Source organism: Pezoporus occidentalis, unplaced genomic scaffold (genome assembly GCF_034315485.1).
Source record: "Pezoporus occidentalis ecotype Australia unplaced genomic scaffold, CSIRO_AGI_Poc_V1 ctg21, whole genome shotgun sequence".
NCBI lineage: Eukaryota > Metazoa > Chordata > Aves > Psittaciformes > Psittacidae > Pezoporus > Pezoporus occidentalis.
In genome coordinates this window covers 493,964-519,864 of record NW_026913964.1, presented here as the reverse complement: position 1 = coordinate 519,864, position 25,901 = coordinate 493,964, and the positions used below count along the sequence as shown (strand labels likewise).

Sequence of the window (25,901 nt, the reverse complement as noted above, 5' to 3'; positions counted from 1 at the left end):
GTGGGGTTTTTGCTTACTGAAAAACAAATGTGGTTTTTTTTTTCTCTTAGATTCTTGGACTCACCTTTGCAATGACCATGTATTGTCAGGTGGTCAAGGCAGACACCTACTGTGCATAGATGCCGTTTCCACCCTTTCTGCTCCTCCTCCAAAGGACACAGGAGAAATCTCCTTCATGCTCATCTATCTGACCTTTTCCCCCCCCCCCCTCTTTGTACTATAAACTGTGTATAATGCTATCTTTCTGAAGATTTTGTGAATCATCCCACTTTACTGAAGGAGGAAGAAAAGAAAAAGTCAGTACTTGAACTGGTGCAGGTAAGAAGGAGCCTTGTCTTTAAACAGAAGAAAACTCCCAGGAGCAATGGTTTCTTTTCCATGGCCTGTGGCAAGGCAAAGGAGGCTTCTTATGAGGGGCTGATCTGCAAACCCATGGTAGGAAGATTTCAGTAAGGCAACCTCTGTGAAACCTTCCAGGTTGTTTTCCCACATCCCATGGTCTGGAAGAAAGGGCATAGAAAATGAGTGTTCTTCAGCAAGAAGGTACAAGTAGCTAGCACAGAATGCAATTGTAATTTTACTACAGATTGCATACAGCTAAAACGTCAAGATCAAGCAGCCCTGCCTCCAAGTTTCTCAAGATGATTTTGTAGCCAGGAGAGGATCATCTTCAGAAATATGTTATTTTAAAGGAGTATTTTTAATCTTTTGTGCTGCAAAGTTGGGCTTTTAATCAGAATCTGTACAGTGAGATCTGGCTGTTAAGGGAAAACAATATTGGACATTATCTCACTTATTAATCGCCAGTGGCATATAGATGGTTGACTGTATATGTAATATATATTACATTCATATATATATGTTCTGAAAGGAGGTAAAAATACCCAGCATCTAACCTCAGAAAGAGGAAACCTTTCTATCCCATTTTACATTCCAACTGAAATAACTGACTATTATTTCTTGTAGGAGGCACTATCACTTATACCTCTGGGAAACAAGTAATTACTTTCAGCTGTATCTTCATTTCAGTAAACAACTTGTGAGTGGGCTCTGTCATTCTACTATGGTTTTATTTTTTATCATCCCTGTTGCAAGTTAGTCTGACAGAAAATATCACTCATTTCCACACTTGAAGATCCATACAAAGCTGTCAGCTGTTCCTTCCCTGAACGTCACCATTTCATTAATTTATTTTGGGATATCATCATCTGCAGGTATGACAGAGTTTGCCTTGCTGAAGAAAAATCTTTTTGCACATTGCTCATTTTTGAGAGTTATTAAAACTTCAGATGTTTTTATGCTGAGGACTTTTTTTCCCCCTCAGCTGCATGCTTGCAACAGCCAAGACACATCAGTCTCTGTTGGAACTGGGGTCACCTCTCAGTTCTGTTTTTCAGACCCATCTCCCTCTGCCTGACTGTTGGCTAGAATTTACCCCACACTTTCTGGAACTTGCAGAAATTGAAATCATAACTTTCCTTAGCCAGGAAACAGCCACCAATTGTCCAATTTCCCCACCCATTGGTAACTGAAGTAATTTATGTAGTACCCTTATGTGCACACCTTGTAGTGATGAGGTTAAGAATCAGATGTTTCCTGTTGTTCAAACACATAACTCCCCATCAGCAAGCAACCCCAGATAATACACAGGGAGATGCTAAGCACTCAGGGAAGGAACACAGCAGGGAACAGGCAAACAGAGGAATGCAACTGGCCCACTCCTTGCAGCCAGCCTCCAAGGACCATTTGGCCATTGACAACAGACCAGAGAGACAATCATGGTGCCCTGTCTTCCCAGGAAGCTCAGTACAGCCATTCCTACTGTGACAGACTAGAAGCATCCATCAAATTTAGGAAAAACAAAGTTACCCTGTACCTTTAGTGCTTACAACTGCAGGTCTCAGCGGTGAGTGCCATTTTGCTTCCTTTGATTTAAAGGCAATTTCCAGCAGTAAGCTGAACTTGCAAAGGCCCAGACTATTCTCCATGACACCTGTAACTAAATCTTTCCTGGACCTGCAACATTGACAAATACTACTCTCACTGCTTAGGTTTTGGGATATTTTTTTCCTCTTTGCTGATTTCCTGCAGTGTTTTCACCCTCAGGCATGAAATACTCAATGTTTTGTGGGAAAGTGCTTTGGAGAGTCTGGTGTGTGAAACAGCAAGTATCTTCCAAGATCATTACCCTCCACCTTTATGCATGGTGCCTATCTGTAGCATCAGGCATTTAGCTGTGCAGGCTGACCTGAAAGTAATGCATTACTTGTGTGTGTTTTATGTGGCTTAACAATCACTCACTATCACAGCTACCTCACCACCACTAAAGGATTTTACTGACATGTTCATAAGCCTTGAGAAATATTAATGCACCTCAATCCAAGACAAAGGTTAAACTGAGTAGGCCACACACAGGCACCCTGTACGCCAACACAGGAGACCTACTCTTGGCATTACAGCCACCACAGTCTATGCTCTCTGCTTTCTGAGCCCAGGCTGACCTGTGAACAGGCCTGCTCTTTGAAAGATGCTGTAAGTTCGATCCTTCCCTCTCTCCCACTCTGTTCCTTTCTTACCTGCATGGACACGATTCCAGGTTAGATGCATCATTAGTTCTTGCCATAGTTTAAAGCTGATACACACAGGTGCTCCTGCTGGCAGCTCAGTTTTCCCCACTGAAAAACAGCACAACAGAGTGATAAATGTGTTAATAAAACATTGGTTTTTAAGAAAGATAAAAGGTAGAAAAGTCTATTTGTAGTGATCCCTGCCATTAAAAATTAAGAGACAGGAGGCTGATGATGGCTCAGTTGAGAAGAGCAAACCATTGTGCAGCAGAGCTGCCACAGAGGGTAACTCTTGTCAATTTGCCTGATGGTGGTGTAGGGAAGAGAGAGATCATAACGCCTCATCCTGTGAGTCTCCCAGTAATTTGTGCTGAGGCCTTAGACTGGCAGGCTTCAGGTAAACCTACGGAAGAAACGAGAACCAGAGACTGAAGACAAGTCACTCTTTGTGGTTCCCTCTAATAATTTTCCACAGTTCAGGCGTCTTTATAAAATATACTACCTTGGTTTTCAAAAACACGTATCTATAGGCAGTAAAAGCAACACTCACTTTGTAAATTGCAGTCACTGCAGCAGAAACATGGCACTAACTGTTGAAAAGAAAGAAAAAAAACCCAGATCACACATTGCTGCTAACAATTCATTTTTTAAACACTACCAACTGACACTGCCAACTGAGATGCTACTGCAAATTGTTTATAATTTGAACTGGCCTATTTTCTATATTTGATGTTATTATCTCTCTTCACCCAGGCCAAACAAATGTTATGGTGCTTACAGCACAATCCAACTTCAAACCTGGGAACATACTGCACATAACAAGCTTCAGATTTACCATATTTTGATTTTTAAAAGCATTGTAGCTTTGCTTTGCTGACGAGGTCAGAACATTTTGGAATATGTAACAGCAACAATCTTTTTTTTAAAACCAAACAAGATAGTTCCATATTATGCATAAAACTTCATGTTGAACTGGTTCATTATAACTAAATACCCTGTAATACATAATACCCATTCAAAAGGCTGCTTATACTGTATGTAATGCACAGCAACACCAAGTCATTCCAATTGCTTCCATTAGTGTCTTGTCACTTTTAGTAAAGTGTTTTATGTTATTTTCACTTCTTATCTTTAAACATGAAGGAGGACTCAGTACATTTAAATGAAAGAACCAAAGGCAACAAAGGCATTGAAGGAGAGCACTCCTAAGTAATACTCCTTGCTCTTTCTGCTTAATAACAAGATGTGAAGACACAGTGTGCATGGCTGGACCTACTGAATTGAGCAACATCAGAATTTAGCTTTTAGATTCAGTCCAATATATTTTTGGCTTATTGCCTTCACAATTATGGTAATACATATACATATATACATTTAGTAGAATATGCTTTAATTTCCTTTATGGTAACTGTTGGTAGCAGCCAAATCTTATCGCTTGTACAAATGAATTATTTAGCTCCAGATCTTACAGTGCACAATCACTGAAATTCACTCCATTTTCTGTTCTATGAATACTTCTTTGTTCCTCTCCCTCAAATAATCTAAACTTATGAAGTTTTATTCTACCATTTAATAATTACCATTTAAATGCAGCATTGTATGATTTATAATTCAGAGTGGAAGAAACTGCACAGAAGCTGCAAAAAAATGTTTATCTTGCACCAGCAGTACGACTGCTACGTGAATCCATGCAAAGCCCTCACTTCTCACAATACCTATGAATCTGTCACATCTTTTACATCTTTTGGTATATGTGGCTCCTGGCTGCAACTTCCCATTCATAGATAGGGAAGGAGGTGGTTGGCATGGAGAAAGTTGAAGCCTTTCAATTTCCCCTTAGCTTCATTCTTGTGCTATAAATGTGGCACCAAAGGTAAGCAACAGAAACCAGCAGTTGATTGTGGCATTTATTAACTTTATTAACTTTGTCTGCAAGGATTCTTGCGAAACATGAATGTCATACATACTGAGTTAGACAATTCACAGAAGGAAACAAGTCAGGACTTGCCATGGGAAATTTTGTTTGGATTCTGTTGTGAATTCTCCTAGATTGTCACCACAGCGGGCAGGGCTCCTCAGTTCTTTGAATTTTGTCGCTGCAACTACAATGATACAGTTTTGTGCATTCATATTAAGAACAACATTTAAAATATACATTTTATTTTTTAAAAGTTATTAAATATTATTTAAAGTTTACAACAGAACGTCTTTTGTATTCTTTATAATCAACTATACTACAAGCTATACAGTGAGTATATACATACCCAAAGATGTGTGTGCAAGTGCACACACACACAGTGAACACAATTAAACAAAAATAAACACAGCATATTGCTTTTTTCTAATTTCTCATTACCTCCCTTTGATTTGGCCAACCCATCCTTAAATAATAATAACAAAAAATAAGTATTTAAGTGGCTTACCCATTCCCAGGTAAATTTACACTCCTTTCTGTTTCCTCTTTAGGGAAACCCGAAATGATGTGGTAGTTGGTAACAGTTTAGAAAATACTGGGAGATCAGGTTTACAGTGAAACTAATAATCTTCAGTTTAAAACTTGACACTAATTTTGTGTCGTGGTTTAAGCTCTGAACTTCAGACTTCTCTCTTCCTGAGGTAGCTGCTTAGAATCAGAAAATGCATAGAAACAGCTGAGAAAATTAACACCAGACTGCGTTCAAATGGAACCGCTAGGTTCCTACTATGTCAGATCAGGTCTGATTTGTCAGGTGTCTTGTGTGATGTCATGTCTAATGCTACCTTTTTCAATACAATTTATTGCTCCCTCCTGGTCAAACAGCTTTGCAAGTGAATTTGCCTGTAAACTGGGCACATTCTGACCACCACCACAGGCATATTACTGAAAGTGTGAGGGTAGAAGCAGCCTGAAAGTGAAGACCCAGAAATTTTAGAGGTTGTTGCAGGAAACCTAATAAAGGATAACCCCAACCTTTGGTGGAAGTTTCTTACACCTCCCTCAATTCACTAGGCACATTTATATTACTTGATTTTTCTTCATCCCATTGTGTACCATTAGATGCTCTCATTAACCCTATCTATCTTTAATCCCTTTCTGATTCTGTGAACCTTTCCATTTCAGTCTTACACTGTAGCAGTGGACTTTACAATTTCATCATGAAGCATTTCTAATATGGATTTTAACATGTTGCTTTTCAATTTGATGTATTCACCATTGGTTCTTATACTTCAGGAATGCTAGCTTAATGATTCTTGCAGAAATATACCGGCATAGAGCAGCTGTATTACCTTTACAGCCTAATTTTGTCTTTCTACTAAAGCTTAAGCCTGGGCAGTAGAGTATGCTATTGATTTTAAAGATCCCATTGTTTCCAAGCCCCGAGCCCAGCGTACCTTCCCCCAGCATCTATCCTAGTTCAGTTGTCTTTGCTTTTTGGTCTACATGTTGGCACAGACAGAGGTGTTTCTATTTTAATTAACAACTAGGCTAGTATTTCATCTGACATCCTGCTATTTTTCCTCAGACGTACTTAACACAACCTGGGTATATCAGGCTTAGCTGATTATACTGGCTGAGTAATACAAAGCACTTTCTGTCTGCATGACGATAATTTTTAAAAAGACTCAAGGGTAACCTAAGAAACCTCACCCAAATTTCTGTCTTAATGCATCAGAGCGCAAAATGCAGAACCCTGTGTTTCTTACCTTCCCGTGTGTTAAAAATCACAAATAATGACTCTATCATGATTAACTCACCCAGTGAGTGCAATTTGAAAAGGCTGTTTTTCTGAAATTCCATCAGCTGCCTATGTAGGTCATTTTACCCTAGGCCTTGCTTCCCTTTCCCTCCTCCCAGTAAAAACATTTCCCCGTAGAAATACTGTATGTTACTCTGTTCACTAGGAGTAATGGGGTTTGTTGACCTGGAAGAACAGGTTAGTTTACACTCTTCCCTCCATCGGCCAGACAGAAAGCATTCACTACCAAATCTCCACCAGTGCATGTCAGACAGCTACACAGAGGGCCTGGAAGTCATCTTGTAGTGCATGGATTTTTAATGAAGAAATGGCTGAGGGGTTAAGCTGGTTTCTCAAACAACTCCCTAGTATCTTCTATGAAGAAATTGTTTAGGCAGAACGTTTTGTTGCTACAGAGTTGTTTCACAGAGACTTCCCTGTACTTCTGGGAATAACTTAAAAGGATGGGGTCCTTACCCACTATAAGCCTCCCCTAACACTCCCCTGGCACTGCTGTTACAGAATATGATTCAAACAAAATAAAATATAACTATATAAATCTATATAAAACGAAGTACAGCATCAAAAAACAAAACCCAACCCGTTAATGGGTATTGTTTATGTGTTTATTTTCCATATGAACACAGTGATGAGTTTCAGGTGTGAGGCATTCATCCTGAAGATACTAAGACTTACTATAGAAATAAAGGTATTTCAGGAACTGGTTTGTGAAAGTCTATTCAGATGCACCTCATCATTTCCCTTCTCCATAAATTCCTTTCCATGGATATGAAGCTTAAGCTCATTGCTGCTCCATCCCTTCCACCTCTACTGTACCATTTAAATCTGCTGTTCTGCATTCAAGGGTATGTGGTTAATCAAGGACCCTTCTGCCAAATGCGGAGGGGATTATGTTATTTGTATTTTCTAACTTCAAGTGCCCAAAGATAGATACGTCACATGTCTTTATAAAGTTCAAGTTTGATTCTGAGTTAAGGAGACTACTGTCCCTACATAGCAGAGATAAGTGATACAACCAAGTAATTCATGTCAGCCTAGTTATGGACCTAACTAGTACCTAAATCTGAACTGTTTTTGCAGTCCCCAGAGGCAAGCCTGCGGATGGCTAGATGAGCTCTGCTCTCAAGCAGGACTGTCACTAGTTCAGCATTCTCCAGCAACTAATGCTGCAGGGATGATTTTTTTTTTCCTTTAACCCAATTTACCTTTGAAACTTGTTCAGTGTTATTGCGTCATCCGCAGATGCAATTAACTGATTCTGATATCTCAGCTTGGATAATAAGCACATAGAATATTGAGCTAAAAATGCCTCAGCCTAGAAATTTTGTCCTGTGACAGCCTGACTGAGAAAACATCCACAAAAAAAAAACACAAACAAAAAAAAACACACCCCAAAAAACAGCTTAGGGGGGAGGGCAGGAAGGGTTGTCAGTTCTTAGTTTTCTCATTCTCAGGCTCTTATTTCTCAAGGAATTAGACCCTCCCCCCCAAGGGAGTTACAGCTGTTTACAGACTCAATTATGATGAAGTATTTGCAAGTACTCCAGGAAAAGAGCACTTCACCAGGATGCTGCTTCTAGTGCTTTCTTAGAACCCCTCCTCTCACTCTGTGAGCCTTTACCAGATCGCTTATGAAAGTCACAGTCACTAAAAGCTTCTTTCTGATCCTCAGAGCACCACACAGCCCTCATCCCTCCCCACCAACAGCCACTCTCTTTGCACCTGTATTAATTTCATTTGAAAGTCACCTTGGTATGAGGCTGCATGGAGCTACAAACGCAGGTACTTGAGAAAATTCTTCACGCTGCAAGCTCAGCTGCAGGAACCTGACACACAGATATGTTGGAAAGAGAAACAGGAATATTTCCCCTAGAAGCCAGAGGTGCTTTGACTATTCCCCCTGGTCAGCAGCTAAGCAATGCTACTTGTTCTTAACAACAGAGATGTCTCAAAAGCTCATGGTTGGAAATACTCCTACTTTAGAGGGAAGAACAGAAATTGTGAACTCAGACCTGTGCACAACTGAAGGAATTATGGATTTGCAAATGCTAACACAAGAGAATACATGGAATGAATTGATGTGTCATATAATTACCAACTCACTTCCCCTAAACAAAATAACTCACCAGCTTGGAAGTACAGCTTGTTGTCATGGAACTTGCTTTATATGTGGTGCTAATAAAAATTGAAGTTTTAAATCTCCTTCCTGTGAAGTCCGTGCATGAAAGTTCTTCCCTATTAAACACCTTCTTGTATCCAGCTCTGCACCACAGCTGGTTGCCCTGACACAGTACAGTCTTCATTTTCAAAAGGTCCTTTGAAATAAGTGTTCACAGGTTTAAAAGAAGAATTATCACTTGAGAAACTGGCACAATTAAAAGCTTGCTGAAAATCACACTCTCTTGTTCCTGATGGAATCAAGAATTGACGTACATTCAAAAATCTATGTACGTATGTTCTTCTCAGAACTAGTATATTCCAATGCAAGCAATCTTTCTATGGATGACAAAGGACTCCAGTTTATCCAGAATTCTGCAGTAGGAAAGTGGTTAAGAAAAGCAAAACTAAAAAAGACAGGTATAAAAAAACATAGATGAAAAATATGGGAGAATGCTGGAAATGGACAAGAGACCTGGGCAAACAGCACCTGAGCAGACTTTTTCCCCACTGTAAAGTACAAAAATACAGCAGTAGCATACCATGAAATATGTGTCAGCTCATTCACAACAGACACAGTGTTCTTTTAGGAAGACACTCCCTGAAATGAATCAAGGCTTCAGTGTGCATAAATTTTCTCTATAAACTGTCCCTGTGTTTTAATAGCATGGGAGAGGGGTGGGGAGTGAGTCCTGTGTAGATGGTGGTTCCCTCACTTCTAGCACTACAGCAGCCCTTCCCTGTAGCATGCTGTGATTCAGATCTGTATGATAAAAGCTGTGACGCCCACAGCCAGGGCAGTCAGTCCAGCCCTTCAAAATAGTCTTCATCTTACTACCCTCAGCAGCCATACAGGTAACTTCCTACCAGAGAAACTGCAGCGGATACTGTCACCAGGAGAAGGGGGTGAGGGGATATCACCAACCCCATCTAGTGTATACAAGATTAAAGATAGGCATATACATGTTCAGTGCAATCTGTTTACCTCTTTTTCCTTGACCCTGCTTTCATCCTGCCCTCTCCAGACTGCAATCCCATCTACTCCCCTTCTAAGTGCTGCAGGTTCACAGAGATACTGAAGGACACTGGAATACTCAGAAAACAGTTACAAGCGGTACACAAACGATTTCTCTTACATCCTCCAACCTTCCGTACTTTCACCCTCACAGGAGACAGAGAGCAGTGGGGGTGAATTTATGTGTAATTTAAAAGTTACTGAAAATTCTGTGACATTTGAGAGAACTCGGCATGTTGCAGCTAATGCGTCACTGGTCATATGGAGCACCTCCTGCAAGTGAAAAACTTCATCAGTTTTTCACTGAGGTGCAGAACATCAATGCAATTACACAGAACATAAAGGTGTTCAGCTACACTACCAAATCTAGTACCCAACAACTGGTGCCTTATTTGCACAAGCAGCTCTGATGAAATATAAACAGAAATTCATGAAAACACTGCCATTCTCAGTGCTGACAATGAAAGCTTATTTCATTTTCATTTTAATTTAGTGGGTTTTCACTGAAAATTAAAGATTCCCTGGGAGCTTCCTAGTATAAAGTGGCAAATTAAACTGAAATTGAGATAATCCCCAGAAATGTGTACACACATTCGAGTAAAACAACTCGAAGTCCAGACACCTTTCATACTTCTAAGTTCTTATATAAATAAAAAAAGCAATCTCCAATAATGAAAACATTTTCAAGCCTTTCCATTTGCCTGAAGACACCCCAGAATGTATCACATGATGTCTACACTATCATTGCACTAGGACTACTCAGATCTCTATCATCCTGAACCAGAAGCACCACAGAATTTCAGAAAGGAGTCTCAAAAAAGCCAGTCTTTTTCAAATTTCCTCTGTCTGCCTTGTGGAGAGCGCACATCAGAAGCCTCAATTTTCACTTCAGTATTTTCAAATCGACACATTTGCTTGCTTGAAAGCCTAAGCAAGATCTCTGTTCAGGCAGGAAAGTTGCTCAGCTCTGCAACTCTTGTTTTTCAGGTCTGTGTAAAATTGTTCCTGTGGCTACAATATAATAAGAAATGAAAACCCACCAGGAATGAGTGTACAGATGTACACACAAGGAATTTTAGCCCCAGGAATGAAAGTAGATTTGCAGTAGGCAAGAATGCACTATAGTTTCAGTTATGTCTTCAGTGCAATTTTTGAAGCAGACAGTATGATTCCCCAGGGAAATTGCACAACCACAATGCCTAGCATATTTAAAGATTGTCATTCTGGGCTTTTAAGTCCAGCTCTATGTTTTCATTAATCCACTCAGCTGCCAGCCAATCTCACACTGGCAGGCTCACTTGCTCTCTAACAATAGAAGCTTATTAAATATTAAGGACTTACTTAATCTTAAGTACTTCTGTTTGACTGAGAAATCCTAAACAGCACACAGAGATAAACATTTTTCCACTAAAAATATATACATACATATACACAGTGGTATTAGATAAAGGCAAATGTCCCCACACTAGCAAATTGTGTAATAAATCCATTCATTTTAAAGCAGCCCATGTGTCCCCACAGCTACATTCTTTCCAATTTGTCTAGACCCAGGATTCACAGGCTTACCTCTGAAGGACAAAAGCTCACTTTTCTCCTGCTTTGAAATGTCAGCTTAGCAATTAGAAAGATGCACACAGCAGGATTCATGCTATTCGGGTAATACCGATGGGACACACCACAGGTACAGACCCTTGCTTAAAGGTAACAGGACGAACAGCATGTCTGATATTTCATCTCTGCTACTTCCATTGCATCATTGAAAAAAATTCCGCCAACATAGCTTTTGATTAAAAATTAGGCTAACTAAAATGCAAAAATGCATAGGATGGATGTATATCCAGTACAAGATTTTCTGAAAAATCATTTTTCACCTAACAGGAAAGGGGGAGGCATCTAGTCAGCTGGATTACTTCCTCTTGTCTTTCAGTGGGTTCACTTCAGATGTAGCACAACTCAAGGTGAAGAGGAAAGCTTTTAGCTAAGATTTTTAAGCTTTTCAAACTCTTAAGGTGTTCCACTGGACCCCACAGGAAGGCAGGGAACACCGTGAGCAGCAAGCGAGAGTCCTCTTTGGAATCTCTCCTGTGGAAAGGGGCCAGGAGTACCCACAAAGGATGCTGAAACACCACTTGCCTCTTAGAAGATCTGTAGTGCAAGCAGTCCTCCTGCCCCTTAAAGCAGTCCTGTAAGCTCGTAGGGTGTGTGGCTTGCTATGCTGCCTGAGGAACTAAGACCTTCCCAGATTAGATAATTCTTTTATCTATCTTCTTTCTCTGTGCCTCTCTCTCCAACCCAAATTTGCTACTACAGCCAGACCCACTCTGCTCTGCACAGCATCACCGTTCCTCTGTGGACTGGCTCGCTGAAACCCTTCTGCCAGGAATCAGAGGCACAGCAGCTTCTCTGCAAACAAACAGAAATACAAACTTGAATTTACATTTCTTGACAGGCTCAGATATCAAACGATGGTATACGACAGGCACACACTCACAGGAGCAAAACTTGGATGTTGCCAAAAAAATGAAAGAAGAAAGCTTAGAGTATTTGTGCACACATGCAAACCTAGAGATGAATAAAAACTGTAATACTGGATTTAGTGCTGAGGTAAAACATGATAAAGCAAAACACCAAGCAGTGGTCTGAGGTTATTCCAGCATGCCTATGCCGGGAACCTTGGCACAGCCTGGTGGAGACACTGCCCTGGTCTGTGCTAGGAGAGAGACAACTTTGACACAGGTAGCACATGGGCATTCAATTTTCCGTTACAATATATGTATGTGGGCCCAAGAGAGTAGTTGCAAAACTAATATACTCACAAAAATTTTGCATGATTTTGTCAGACCTCAAAAACACAAAGTTACCATTTGGATGTATTTGGCTAGAGGTTTAGCTGAGGCTGAGCCTCACATTTCCCTGATGCATGTCATCTACAGGCCCATCAGTACAGGACAACATAATTCATTATTCGTGTTTGAGTACCACAATTCACACTTCATAAAAACAAGTACTGCAGGTACTGCAGTCAAGTAAGGAAGCACTGAGGGCTAGAAAACACTGAAGGCTTTAAACCCCTTGGAAGGATTAACACTATAGCATGCAGAATTATGCAAGTCATTTTGAACTGCAAGTCAATCCCTTTATTAACAGGAGATTACAACAATCACAGCATTTGGTAGCATTTGCACATACACAAACCGTGTATTAACTCCTACATGTGCAAAATTCAATTCACTGATATTCTGCAGTGTACTTTTCCCACCGTGCCCAAGCTTTTTACCTGTAAGAATGTACCTCAGACTTAAATTTCCACACCTGTCCTGAATTACTGCAGAGCATGGCCCTGCACAAGAGCCCAGAGGAATGCAGTTTCTGCATTTACCCAGAACCCTATGAATCTTTGTCCTTCTTCCACTAGTGGCCCACATGACCACCCCAGGAAAATGGTGAGGTCTGCAAAGTGACTAGTTTAAAACAAGCCAACGATACTCAAATTCTGTTGTAAGACCTACAGGCCAGTCCCTGAAACTAGTGCAGATTTGGTAATAAAATAATCTTCCACTTATCAGTTCTTTCGTATGTACATGAGCTTAGTTCATGCTTTGTTCCATACTGAACAGCTATTTTGTAAGAATGGTCTTTAGAAATGCTCACTATACGTGCTTACAAATGCTTCTTTATGCAGAATTAACAAAAACCAAAACACATAATAATTTTAAGGACAAAACAACTAAGGTGCAAAATAGTTTAACAAAAGCCAAATGTGTTATTGTGGTAAGCACAGGAAGAAATTATTCCAAAAATGTGCAGAACTATTCACGAGTTGTTAAATAAAAAAAAGTGGTTCAGCTTCTTTTGAAATAAACTCTTTTATAATCTCCTCTCTTGATAGGTAAGACAAGTTTGCCTTGCCATAAATTCTATTCCAATAGTAATGGCAAAAGGATTAGACTTATCAGGACACAGATAATTCTGAAACTAAACCAAATATCCTTCCTCAGGGTGATGCACATTTGAGGGGCTACTTACAAAATACTGCCTTTCAGCTGAGCATCACAAGTTTTACTGTCTGACAGAAAGCAAAGCTTTACAGTGAAAGAAAAGCACTGCACAGAGAGATGCCATTAGAGAACACAGAGGGCTTACCGGGTGCTGCTTACTTTCAGCGCTGTGTTGCCAGGCCACTCCAATACAATCCAATACAAATTCAAAAACATTTTCATGTGCCATTATCTTCCTGCTTTGTTACCAGCTGCAGTCAGTCTGGGTGACATCTCCCCATCATCATCATGAAGAAAATGCCCAAATGTAAGTGCCTAACACCTGCACTGTAGAATGTGTCTCGTTAAGCAAAGCTTTCATTATTTGGAGTTTGCTCTGAAATTAGAAGTAAATTCTTTCAGATACAACCACTTCCACACAAGCCCCAAGTAAGTTATTTGATGCCGCCAGTGGAAATACCTTAAAAAGCAAAAGGGTAGTATTACAAAAGTAGCATTATCAATAAAAACTGGCTGAGCTATACACCTTCACAGCATAGTTCTGTCCTCAGAATTGTGCTCCTTTTCATCGTTCAGAACTACCATCTACTCTGCCCTTCCAAACAATGGTTTTGTAGGCAGAACAGGTGAAAGGCACTATTACTTCTTTTGATTCCTCCCCTTCTCACTGAGTCAACACAACTACAGGAGATGAGGCAGGATTATGTTTTTGTTTGAGATCATTAAGAGAGCTGCAATCAGGCTGCAGCTGCACTGCTAAATTCTGTTTTAATTATAAACAACAAAAATCCTAGAAAACAAATGGGCTGCCAGACATGCAAATCAGTGGCAGAATAGGGCCTGTGGAGTCTTTAAGCAAGGATGATGCCTGAACACCAACAGCTCTTGAACTCGGGGCGGGGGGGGGGAGAAACTGAAAAAACAAAGCTTTAACTTACAAAGAAAATGACTTGGAAATGAAAGCTGAGCAGCAGCTTGACTCAGACATCACACAGACACAGAGACTACACAGTTACTATCAAAGGAGAGAAGTATATCCTATATTCCCTGGAGTGTGCATGGAAGCAGGATTAAAAACCACAAGGTTAGCCATGAAAACATGATCCACATCACATGGGTGGAGGGAAGATGCCCCACAGGAGTACACAAGTTAGTTAGCCAATGGCAAGAGAACTAGAACACCATTACTTTTCCTTTAAAACGTATAATCAGTGATTTCATGACTAGGAAAATATTCAGGCCTTTTAGGGATCCAGCTACTTTCTGTACCTTGCTGACTTACTGCTGTAGTTAATTCCTCCACCTGACTGCACACTGTGCTAATTACTAGTTCCATTTATCCTTTTGTAGAGTTACTTGTCTTCATACCTGGGAAGGCAGGTAAATATTGTAAATGAGTATTTATAATATTCATGTTGTCATTTGCAAAAATCACTCAATAACTTAATTCTCTGCTAAAAGCACCAGGAGAAACCATCAGAACAGTAACCTTAGTTTTACAAACATGTATGCCAAAGATACAGCATTGACTCTGCCAAAGTATTTCATACTCCTTGGCACTAAGCCAGCCAACTGCACAGGGATGATCTTAGGAACAGAGGGGTTCAGGTTTTGTTCTGCTAAGCTTAGCTGTCTGCTACTTCTACAGGAGGGAGAAAAGGAGAAAGTGCATTTTTTCCTGAAAGCAATTGCTTTGCCCTGTTCCCTCTCTCCCATCTCCTTCAAGAAGCCACCAGCACTGTTTCCCTTTCCTGCCCTGCCCACCGCCATAAAGAGAGGCAGATAAGCTTAATAGCTACTGCCAAGGTGAGAACATGAAATCTGAACACAAACCTGGGACCTTACTCACATCAAAGTTTTAAGCACTTGTCTGGGTTTAGCAGTAGCAGTCATTTTTCTCCTTAGTAGCTGGTGCAGCTCTGTGTTTTTGACTTTCAGCCTGGGAACAGCACTGATAGCACTGATGTTTTTAGTTACTGCTCAAATGTTTAGTCTGACCAAGGACCTTGTGAATCTCATGCGCTGCCAGGGAGGAGGGGAAGCCAGGAGGAAGCAGAGACAGGACACCTGACCCAAACTAGCCAAAGAGGTATTCCATAACACAGCATGTCATGCCCACTATATAAACTGGGGGCAGTTACCTGGAAGGGCTGGCTCACTGCTCTGTCGGGCTGGGTATCGGTCAGCAGGTGGTGAGCAGTTGTATTCTCTTCCCTTGTTATTTCTCTTATCATTATTATTATTGGTGGCAGCAGTAGTGATCTGTGTTATACCTTAGTTACTGGACTGTTCTTATGTCAACCTGTGGGAGTTACATTCTTTCGATTCTCCTCTCCATCCCTCCAGGAGCTGAGGGAGAAGGGGGGGGGGGGGGGCGAGTGAGCTGTGTGCCTGAGTGGGCTTAAACCACAAAAGCACTCTACATTACAGAGAATAGGAAAGTCTTCATTCCAGAGATGATGAATTTTCTCCCTGAAACTTTATTTATGTATTTTTTAAACTCTCTTATTAAAACAACTGAAAAAAATCTGGTTCAGTTAAAACTTAAAAGCTTATTGCCTGTTTCGTCTTGTAGCAAAGGCAGTAATCACAAATCCTAAAATGAATACTAAAGATATAATTTAACCCGCAGTGCTTCAAAGTAATTAGTAAGCTTCTAAACCAGTCTTTCAAGGGATGAGCTCAGCCAGTCTCCTGCATGCAACTGCATCCTTGCAGCAACCACAATTTTAGGGTTGATGTGAATGAAGAAAGGAGGAATTAGATGGAATTTAAAATCCTGGCTCACTGTTTGACACTGAAAATCCACCTAAAACAAGAACACTTCGATTTTAACAGTTCTGAGTTAAAAAGCAGAAGTGGTACGTAAGGCCTGATAATAACAGCCAGCCATTTAGTGCTAAAGGCATCATTGAATAAAACATTTCTAAAGGCATTTTTAAATAAAACACTTTCCAATGTTCATTCCAGCTAACGATACCAGCAAGCTAGCCAGACTCAAAAAAGACAAATTGATTTTAAGTTGCATTTACAGTTGCAACACACAAGACAATGTATTTGCAAAGAGGGGTGCTTGCCATTTATGCAGAACCAGTTTGCATTAGTTATTCCAAACACCTCTCCCTGGTTCACCACTAAGGCCAACTCTCGTGCAAAACAAAGGTACTTTGGCTTTCACTTCTCCAGATTTAATCACGTGGTTTTAATGAGAGAAAAAAGTTAAAAAAATTTTTTTTTTAAAAAGGAACAAAGGTTTTTCACATTAGGACATGAAATAGCAGAGCAAAAATAACATGACTGCTTGTTTTACACAAAAGCTCAGGAACTGAAACAGCACCTATATACAAGGGGGAAATCAGCCCAGAGGTAGCTGTATGAACAGAGCTGAGCTTTGTGACCCTACTGCAATATCACTGTAGTAACTCTAGGGACTAGGGAACCAGCTTTACAAATGATATAAATTACTCCCTCCTTCACTCTCACAGTGTGGTCACACAACACCCCCAGGCATCTCTTCCTTAACTTCCACAGCACAAGAATGCTGATGCTGCTACTGCTGCGCTTTTATCTACTCATGATATACAAACATGTCTGCTCAACACCATTTGTGTTGTTCAGCCCCCAAAAGAAGCAAAGGAAAACACAAAAGGGTTGCAAGCATGGTTATATAATATTAAATAGTCAAATTATCTATGGCAGCTTAATTTTTCTGTCCCACATGAGTTCACCTAAAAAAACAGAGAAGAAACATTAAAGATTAGGTGAAAATGGATATACACAGTCCTAAATAACTTCCTACATTGGACTGCTATTTTCAGTTACAGTCCTGTCCTCCACAACTGCAAGCAAAGACAGCACAGGGCAGAGAAATGCTCTCTGCTGGTGCACTGGAAGAAAACTCACTGAAAATAATAAAAGGTGTATGTATGCCATTCCTAAATGCAGATCATAAGCAAGAACAGAAAAGTACTGTTTAGTGAAAACTGGCAATGTCTGCAAGTGTTTTTTGTTGTTTCTTTTTTTTTAGTTACTTCAAAGCTTGAAAATGCATGCAGTAAACACAAGAAAACAAAATTCAATCTTACCTTTTTGAGTAGGATGAGCAGCAGAGGTAACCATAACCTACTGACATTACATACTGGAGGAAAATAGTGAAACACCATAATCTTCTGACTTCTATTCCATATGTAGTGACCTTTGAGGAAGGTGAGGTTTATCACTCAGGTAATCCCTGCTGCAGCCTTACACGCAACAGGAACTTCACAGAAAAAGATGTCAGAGCTGGAACACCAGATAGCCCTGCTCCAGAAACTGTGACAGGATTCGAAGAAAAATGCAACAATCCAGCAAGCCTTACAGCAAATCACACAAACCCCACATGGCATGCAATCTAGAAACTGGAGGGTCTGTGCTCTTCTGCCATTAAGTGGACATCTGCTGCAACTAGTAAACGAAGTCAGGAGAGTTAGGAAGTCTCTAGAAAGTCAATATACCCTTTATATACACTGAACATGAAATATGGTAATTATGTGCCACATGAAGTTAATTCAAAAGTGCTGCTCTGCTTTGCTCTCAGCAGCTGAGTGGAGAATTGGTTCTAATGTGTTGGAAGTCAGAGTAAGAGCCTATTTCATTAAGAGCTTGTAATAAACATTGATTTTGTTTCTATGAAAATGCCATACAGGTTTTCTACAGTAATTTTGAAATACATTTTTAAGTTACATTGTAACCAAATAAACATCAAAATGTATTCAGAAAAGGTAACTGATATAAGTAGGAATGTAAAATTTCTAACTGTTTTCAATTTTGAGTCTTAGATTTCATTCCTCCACCTTTTTGCAAAATAACATTTTAAAGGTACATTTCAGCTTGTAAGCTCAAATGCTAACAAGATAAGTGGTTTTATTTATTTTGCAACTTTCTGAATAAGTGGTTTTCATCAAATTCTATTTCAATTATTTTTCATATAAAAGATTTTATTTTTCCAAAGAGAAGATAACAATTTCCACACACAGAGTATCAAAGGTTTTTCCTGGTAGACTGCAAAACACCAATTCAGGCTTAGTTAATTTGCACTTACTACATAAAAAAGAGATCACTGAGGGAGTAGTATTTTCAGAAAATAGCAACATATGACCTCGTCAAGCTGCAGAGGCAGAATCCATCTGCTTTTTGCTGCCATTTGTTTAACTGAAGTAAACAGCTGCAATGTGTATTAATCAAAATAGTAAATGTCAAAAGACATGTCCCAAATTTAGGAGAGTCTGTAATTACAGTTCCTATGAACATCCATTAACTTTGCAGTCTCCACAGTGAAGTATGCAAAAAATACCATCCCACCATCCCCACTCATAAAAATAATTACTACTAGTAGCTCTTAGTAGAAATAGAAAAGATATTTTCACCCAAGCACATAAACAACACTAAATTTTTACAACTTGTTCAGCAATACTTTATAACTAAGAAGTTGTTAAAGAAGCTGTTTTACTATTGTCATCCTTCAGTCTACCCTACCTCTACTCTTTACTCCTAACCTTCTTACCTGCAAGCTACGGTTGATTCTGGAGTTTGGCACCTACCTATGATAGCAAAAAAGAATTATAAAACAAGGTACTGAAGCAATTTTCCTTAAAGAAGTAGCATCTCACAATGAGACAAGCTAAACAATTTATTTTCCACAATTCTCTTTCAAAACTGTTTCTGATTACAAGGACTCTATGACAGCTCCAGTTTTCAAGACAGATACACTTACCACAAGATACATCATTCCTGGGATAAGATGCAATACTGTTGTCCTGGAGATGGTCCATGCAAGTAGTCTCTTTTTCTGTCTCAGTAAGATACTTGGTTGTATACAGATACAAGAAACACTTTGCTACCCATTAAAATCATGTGTGTGATAATTGATGATAAAAACACTAGCTTCATATTGAAGTCAGCTGCAACAAAATCAGCTATTTCTTTTTCTCAGTGAATGCAATAAAATTTCTGCAGAAAAATGCATTTATCTTAATGCTGCGTAAGTCTAACCCAAAACAGTAAAACATGGGGAAACACAAGAGCAAAGGTCAGTTGGAAGATGGCTCTGCTTGGCATCAGGTAGCTAAAAGACACCTTTACATTCACAGCACTGAAATCTTACCCTAATATACAGAAACTTTTATTGCAACTGAACAAGATTATAGAGCACAGCTCTTTTTTTGTTTGTTTTCTTGAATATCTTAAAAAACTGAATGATTAAATATTCTGTTGAAATAAACACACTTCATTTTCACTGCTTCCTATGCTAGATGTAAACTGTTTTAATATGAACACTAGATAATTCTCCCAACCCATACCCTCAATTTTTTAAGTGCAATATCTTTGGTCTTGCCCTGTCACGTACCTGGCAGTACATTTAAAAAGTACTTGCTTCTATGGGAGAACACACATACTTTTTTTTTTGCTTTACAGAAAAATGTTTCTTTGCATTGTAAACCAGTGCTTTCTACTCTTTTTGAACTGAGGGAATGAAAGCCAACTGCCATGGTCCTTACAGAAGTCGTATTCTTGCTCTCCTACCCATCTTCTGCCCTTTGCTCAGTCTTCCCCACTTGTCTGAGGAAAAGCCATAAAAACAGATGCTCTGCAGAACCTACTTTCACACCAGCATCTCTGTCCCATGTCATTTCTTACATGCAAGTGAGGTGCAAATTTCAAAAGAAACATTTCTTCATGATGGCTCGCTGGTGAGGTCAACATCACTTACCTCAAGCACCTATATATTATGGTTGGCTCAAAATCACAACGTACTTCTCATCTGATTTTTCGTGATACAGCAAGGATGAGTATGATCTTTTTGACACACAGGTATTCACTCTATCTCTAAGGATGGAAACAACACTTCTTTCTAACATAGCTGTACTCACAAACAAACAAGAATCTTCAACATCAAAGAGAACCATCACAAAATATATAAAAGTCATGAAAACTGTGATAAATGACACGTATTTCTAGAGAGGAAACAAGAAGCTAAAATGAAATATTCTTTTCTTCCTCCATATCCTGTTTGAAAGCTAATATAAAAATGGATGCCATTTCAGATCACAACCCATTCCATTCCTTACAGACATTTCCTGAGGCATTCTGGTTCAGTAGTGCCACTGAAAGTACAAAAAGCAGTGTAATAGAATGTAATTCTTGCGCTATTCTAGATACCATTGCCAGAGTGACTTTAAAATGCTTTTGAACAAACTAAAAAACGCAAGTTAACTGAACACAAGGATTCATGTAGCAAATTATCTTCCTATTAATGGTATGGAAGAAAGAAGCCTGATTAGTAAACCCTGCTGGATATTTGCAATGTGAGAGGTTGAGAGATGCCAGAACTAAATCAGAGAGGTGAAGATCAATAGTTCTTTAATCAATGGTGGATTACAGTGGGATTTATTCTGCTGAAAACAGCAGGGGCAGATAAATTGCCCACTGAGATTAATTACTGGGAAGGGTGGATGCAAACAGAGGAGTGCAGTTATCTTTGTGACAACTGTAAGTGGCAAGAAGAACATCAGTGGGAATACAGAGCTACTGCCTGAGTCTCTGCTGGTGACCAATGACATCCTCATCAAATTCCCAGCACCCCTTAGATCCTTAGAAGAAACTGCCTTGAAGCCTGTGTATTTCTACATACATAAATATTGTTAACCAAAAAGCAGGAACACATTTTTTGCTTTGTTTTTAAACTGATGTGCTGTTACAGCCTTTGGGTTCATAAAAATTCTGTATTATGGAGACAAAGGCATCAATGTGTACAGCTGAAGAATGAAGGCTTCATGCACACAGATGCTGATCACAGTCACAGTACCTACTTAAGCAAAGGACCGTCAAAGCAGCTCTAGGGTGCTGTATACTGGGTCTATCCATGTAATTCAGCATTACCATCATAGCCTTTGGTAAACGTTACAGTTCCCATATTGCCCACTAATGCATCACGCGCTAGCACTAAACAGTGTAAATGGAGACACTAAGCAGGTTAAACAGAAGAAAGAAATCACAGAGCATCTCTTGTAACAAAACTGATTTAGAAACAAATCATAAATAAAAATTACTGTGACTTTGAAGTACATAAGGAATTAACTAACATGAAAAACCCAAAAAGAGCTAACAGCTTCATTTGTCAGTGCTTGATTTTCTACCAGCTAACTAGTTTCCTCCTCAACATTTAACACTGACTTACCTTATCAGAAGACAGCAGAGGGTCCAGCAGATATTAAATTTGCTGGACATAATCTGATGGACTTATTTGTTCACTTACTTTGGTTATTACCCGCAATCGTTTGACAGGTCTGTTTCTTAAACTATAATCAGATGGCAACAACTAGTCCATTTTATTTCTTGTAGAAAACATTTTGGAAAATACTTTCAACTCAGATGCCATCCCAGCTCTGTTGGTTTTAATGACTGAATTCAGGAACTTTGAAAAAAAATGTCTGTTTTGGTTTGGTTTGCCTTTCATTTTATAAGATACCAATAATCACGTCTGTGTGGCAAATCATAAAAGGTTCTTTATTGGGAAAAATGCAAGTTTAATACAGATGCAATATAAATTACAAAAAATGTTTTAAAAATTACCTCTCCAGGCTATCCAAATTAATTGACGTGGAGTCTCAGTAAAGCAAATAAAGTCTTTCCCAGATCATCTCTTATTTTAAAGCAGGTCATAAAAATAGTCCAGGCCTTGTCCCATTTCCCAGATGGATATTCCAGTGCCCAATTCCTTTGCAAGTTCTAAGCGCAACTGGATGGACTAAGACAAAGACACATAAAGCAATTACCTTTTAGTCAGAGACATTAGACACTGTGCTGCCATCTCTTCATGCCATAAAAAACATCTATCCTAGATAGATAACCTAGTTGGTATTTCAAATACTCTCTGGTTAGCAAGCAATCATTCAGTAAGAGGCAGTTAACTGCACCAGTTAATTCAATGACCTAATAAAAGATAACCAACTAAACAGACAAAATGCCACAGAAATAAATCAGATTTATGAACTATGCAATGCACTATTTTAATTTAAGCTATCATTTCACAAGGTACAGAAATTCTAACTCTTCCCAGAAAGGTCTCAGGGGTAAAATAAAACTTTATCACTGAAAACAATTAGAACAACTTGTCAAATACCATCAAGATCTCTTACCTACCCTTGCCTTCACCCATGACCTAGTCATGATTTTCACTAACACAATTCTATTTTAAAGAGATTCTCGGAGATTAATATCTATAAGTATCCCTATTTGAGCTCCAGCCATTTAGTTTAGCCACTGGTTTCCAAGGGAAGAAATACCACAACTCATGTTCTGCACTTCCTCCAGTTCATATACAAGAAAAATATTTTTCCATCTTTTACTTTCACGTTTCCTTACTTTGAAGTGCAACACTTCAATGTTTAAACTGATCATGCCAGGGATATGTTTAAAACTCATTTCCACAGAAAACAGAATAAAGCAATCAAGGCATCATCAACAGAGCTATTGAGCCTGGTGTTCATGACTACTTTTAACTAATCCTGAACAAAGCAATTCTGCGCAACCTGCCAGTGATTATAACATTAAAAAGGGCAAGAAACACACTTGTCCTGGGCAATAAAACTAAGTGTTCCCTGATCATCTTGCTCGTTATTACATAAACAATTCTTTGATTTGTCCCAGCATACAAATCTCAAAATATTTCATTACAAGCTACTGAAATCAGAAAGAAAACCAGTTTCCATAAATTCACCAGCCTCCACAGTTGAGTATCTGCTAGAGAAGAAGCAGTGAAAAAAATGTACAGGAATGAGTGGTTCTTAACCTGGTTCACACTGACAATAGCAGACTGAAATCTTTCCACAAGGCCAAAAAGCATGTAGCACAACAACATGCAGCACTATCTCTTCTCTCTGACAGGTTTACAATAAAATTTTCTAACACTGTAAGACAGCTCCTACTAGCAAGAACATAGTTAAATATGGTAATTAATATCCCATATGTGCTAGTACTTCCACCAATATTAGATTAATGAAGGGAAATATCCTTGTACTAGATAATAATCCTGTTCAGAAAAACAGAGTTTTGGACCATTTCACACTAGTTTAGCCATACAAAATGTGTCTGTTCTCTGTAAATATGATATACTTTCACTAACAGAAGCAATTCCCTTCCAGCATTAAAAGCCAGCAGAGACTTAACATACTGCCTTTAGCTTATTTGAGAAAATTTAAAGATCTCTTCTAGGAACTAAGTCTGTAAGTGACCAATTTATCCTGTATTGTGGTATATTGTAGATATTGGATAGACAGAAATGATACGTCCTGCCAAAGTACTTTAGTAAGGCCAAATGCTTAAGTTTTCAAAACACTAAAATACATTCCAAAGAATCACGGTGATGCAGGCTGACAGGAAGAATTAGGACTTGTCCTGGGTTCTGCAGTAGCAGTCATTTTTCTCTTAGTAGCTGGTGCAGTGCTGTGCTTTTGACTTTCATCCTGGGAACAACGCTGATAACACCGATGTTTTTAGTTGCTGCTCAGTAATGTTTACTCTGACCAAGGACTTTGTGAGTCTCATGCTCTTCCAGGGAGGAGGGGAAGCCGGGAGGAAGCAGAGACAGGACACCTGACCCAAACTAGCCAAAGAGGTATTCCATAACACAGCACATCATGCCCAGGATGTAAAACTGGGGGCAGTTACCTGGAAGGGATAGGTCACTGCTCGGTCGGGCTGGGTATCGGTCAGTGGCTGGTGAGTGGTTATATTCTCTTCTCTTGTTATTGCCCTTATCATGGTTCTTATTGGTGGTTGCAGCAGTAGTCATTTTGTGTTACACCTTAGTTACTGGTCTGTTCTTATCTCAACCTGTGGGAATTACATTCTTTCAATTCCCCTCCCCATCCCTCTGGCAGTGGGGGGAGGAAGGTGGAGGAGGAGTGAGAGAGCGGCTGCGTGGTTGTGGGTTGCCAGCTGGGCTTAAACCACAACTGGACTCCATTACAGAGGAAGGCAAAAGTTCCCCAGTCTTCGATCCAACATGATCAGGAGGAGAATTTCTTCAGTCTCTTGTCTGACAATGAGTATGTCTGTTAGCACTTGAACTGTGCACTTGAACAGATGCTCTTGAACAGATGCACTTGAACAGCACTAGTTTGTCCTGCTGTGTCTTCTCTCTAGACATGGCTTATCTTTAAAGACCCCAAACCCCCACTATGTGTGAGATGATAGAAAAAAAGAAAATCTTCTTGTACAGGCAGCTGAATCTTTGAATCACAACAACTACATGAGGGTAAACTTCTTTCACATAAGTTCAACATTTTCTGGAATTTCTCAATAATGCAACAAGTCAAGTAAACATTTCTTTCTTCTTAGAGCCCTCTAACATGAAAAAGTGGCACTTACTTTCAGTGTTGGGTAGAAGACAGCATGTTTTCCTCCTTTATTCCTGAAAAACAGGAAAACCAAATAGTCACAAAACTTTGATTGATTCCTGCAGGATTTTCAGCTGAGGTTAGAATTCAAAACCAGCTTTATTCCTTTCCTCTAAGAGGCAACACAGATGGAGCTGAAGAAATCTGCCAATTTTATTTTGCAGAAGTTACTGCTACTAAAAATAAGATATGCTAGTATGCTCAGCATATGAGCATGAATATGCCCATATCAAAGATAGAGATTACTTGCCATTTAGTAGCTCATCTCTTTGAGATTTCTTACCCAGTGCTCATTTTGCTCTAAAAGCTGAGGCACTCTGTCTCTGAAATCATTGTTTCCATTAACCTCTATCTACTGAGGGCAGGGTAGGCCCAAAATCTTCTTTACTTCCCTTCCTTTTCTACTGTAGATATGAACTTCTACTCCTGCCATTTTTCTACTCTAGATACAAACATATCACAGCACATAAAGCCAAAGTGATGGACAGATAGTAAGACAGTTGTGCCTATTAAATGTGTATCTGAAAAAAATGAAGATATTTGGTTGTCAGATGTGAGAATGTACACAACATATTTAAAGGTCAAGTATGCAACTGTGCCACTGTGCTGCGAGTATCAGTTACAGGAGTATTTGTCAGAAAGGTCAACCTGAGAAAATCATCCTATTTAAATGGGCTTTGACAATTCTAGGAGCTGGAAAGTTAGAAGTTCAAAGCATGACTGTATTGAGTCAAAGATCTGCTAGAGGAGTCTTTGGATAGCAACTGCATGATGCCACACCTAAAACAAGAAAAATCTCTGGTTATCTAAAGAACTCCTTAAAAGGCTTAAGGCCTTTCAAAACATCAAAAGAACAGAGCACAGTTTCCTAATAACTAACACAAAGTTTAGGAAGAAATCAGGTAAGATTAACGTCCCAAACTTCTTTGGGCATAACACTTTATCCAAGAACTGGTCACAACAACATACAACATAGGCAGAGTCAGACA

The 25,901-nt window shown here is 39.3% G+C and overlaps 2 protein-coding genes and 1 long non-coding RNA gene across 15 annotated transcripts in view; 1 reads left to right on the top strand and 2 right to left on the bottom strand.

The window, feature by feature from the left end:
* The window catches only part of TSPAN4 (tetraspanin 4), a 468,448-nt gene extending 467,400 nt beyond the window's left edge, over positions 1-1,048 (top strand). For all 9 annotated transcript variants that reach the window (XM_062619103.1, XM_062619100.1, XM_062619104.1 and 6 more), the window contains one exon: positions 51-1,048. In XM_062619103.1, coding sequence (XP_062475087.1) covers positions 51-119 — 69 coding nt within the window. In that variant the 3' untranslated portion in view covers positions 120-1,048. The remainder of the gene's footprint in view (positions 1-50) is intronic.
* Positions 203-14,795, bottom strand: LOC134163900 (uncharacterized). Its single transcript, XR_009964904.1, has 2 exons — positions 11,043-14,795; positions 203-4,669 (listed from the first exon to the last, which is right to left on the bottom strand). It is a non-coding gene; the product is annotated as an uncharacterized LOC134163900 (long non-coding RNA).
* A 7,198-nt stretch (positions 14,796-21,993) lies between these two features.
* The window catches only part of CHID1 (chitinase domain containing 1), a 125,542-nt gene continuing 121,634 nt past the window's right edge, over positions 21,994-25,901 (bottom strand). For all 5 annotated transcript variants that reach the window (XM_062619094.1, XM_062619095.1, XM_062619096.1 and 2 more), the window contains 2 exons: positions 24,884-24,926; positions 21,994-22,259 (listed from right to left, as the gene is read on the bottom strand). In XM_062619094.1, the coding sequence (XP_062475078.1) occupies positions 22,161-22,259; positions 24,884-24,926 (142 nt within the window). In that variant the 3' untranslated portion in view covers positions 21,994-22,160. The remainder of the gene's footprint in view (positions 22,260-24,883; positions 24,927-25,901) is intronic.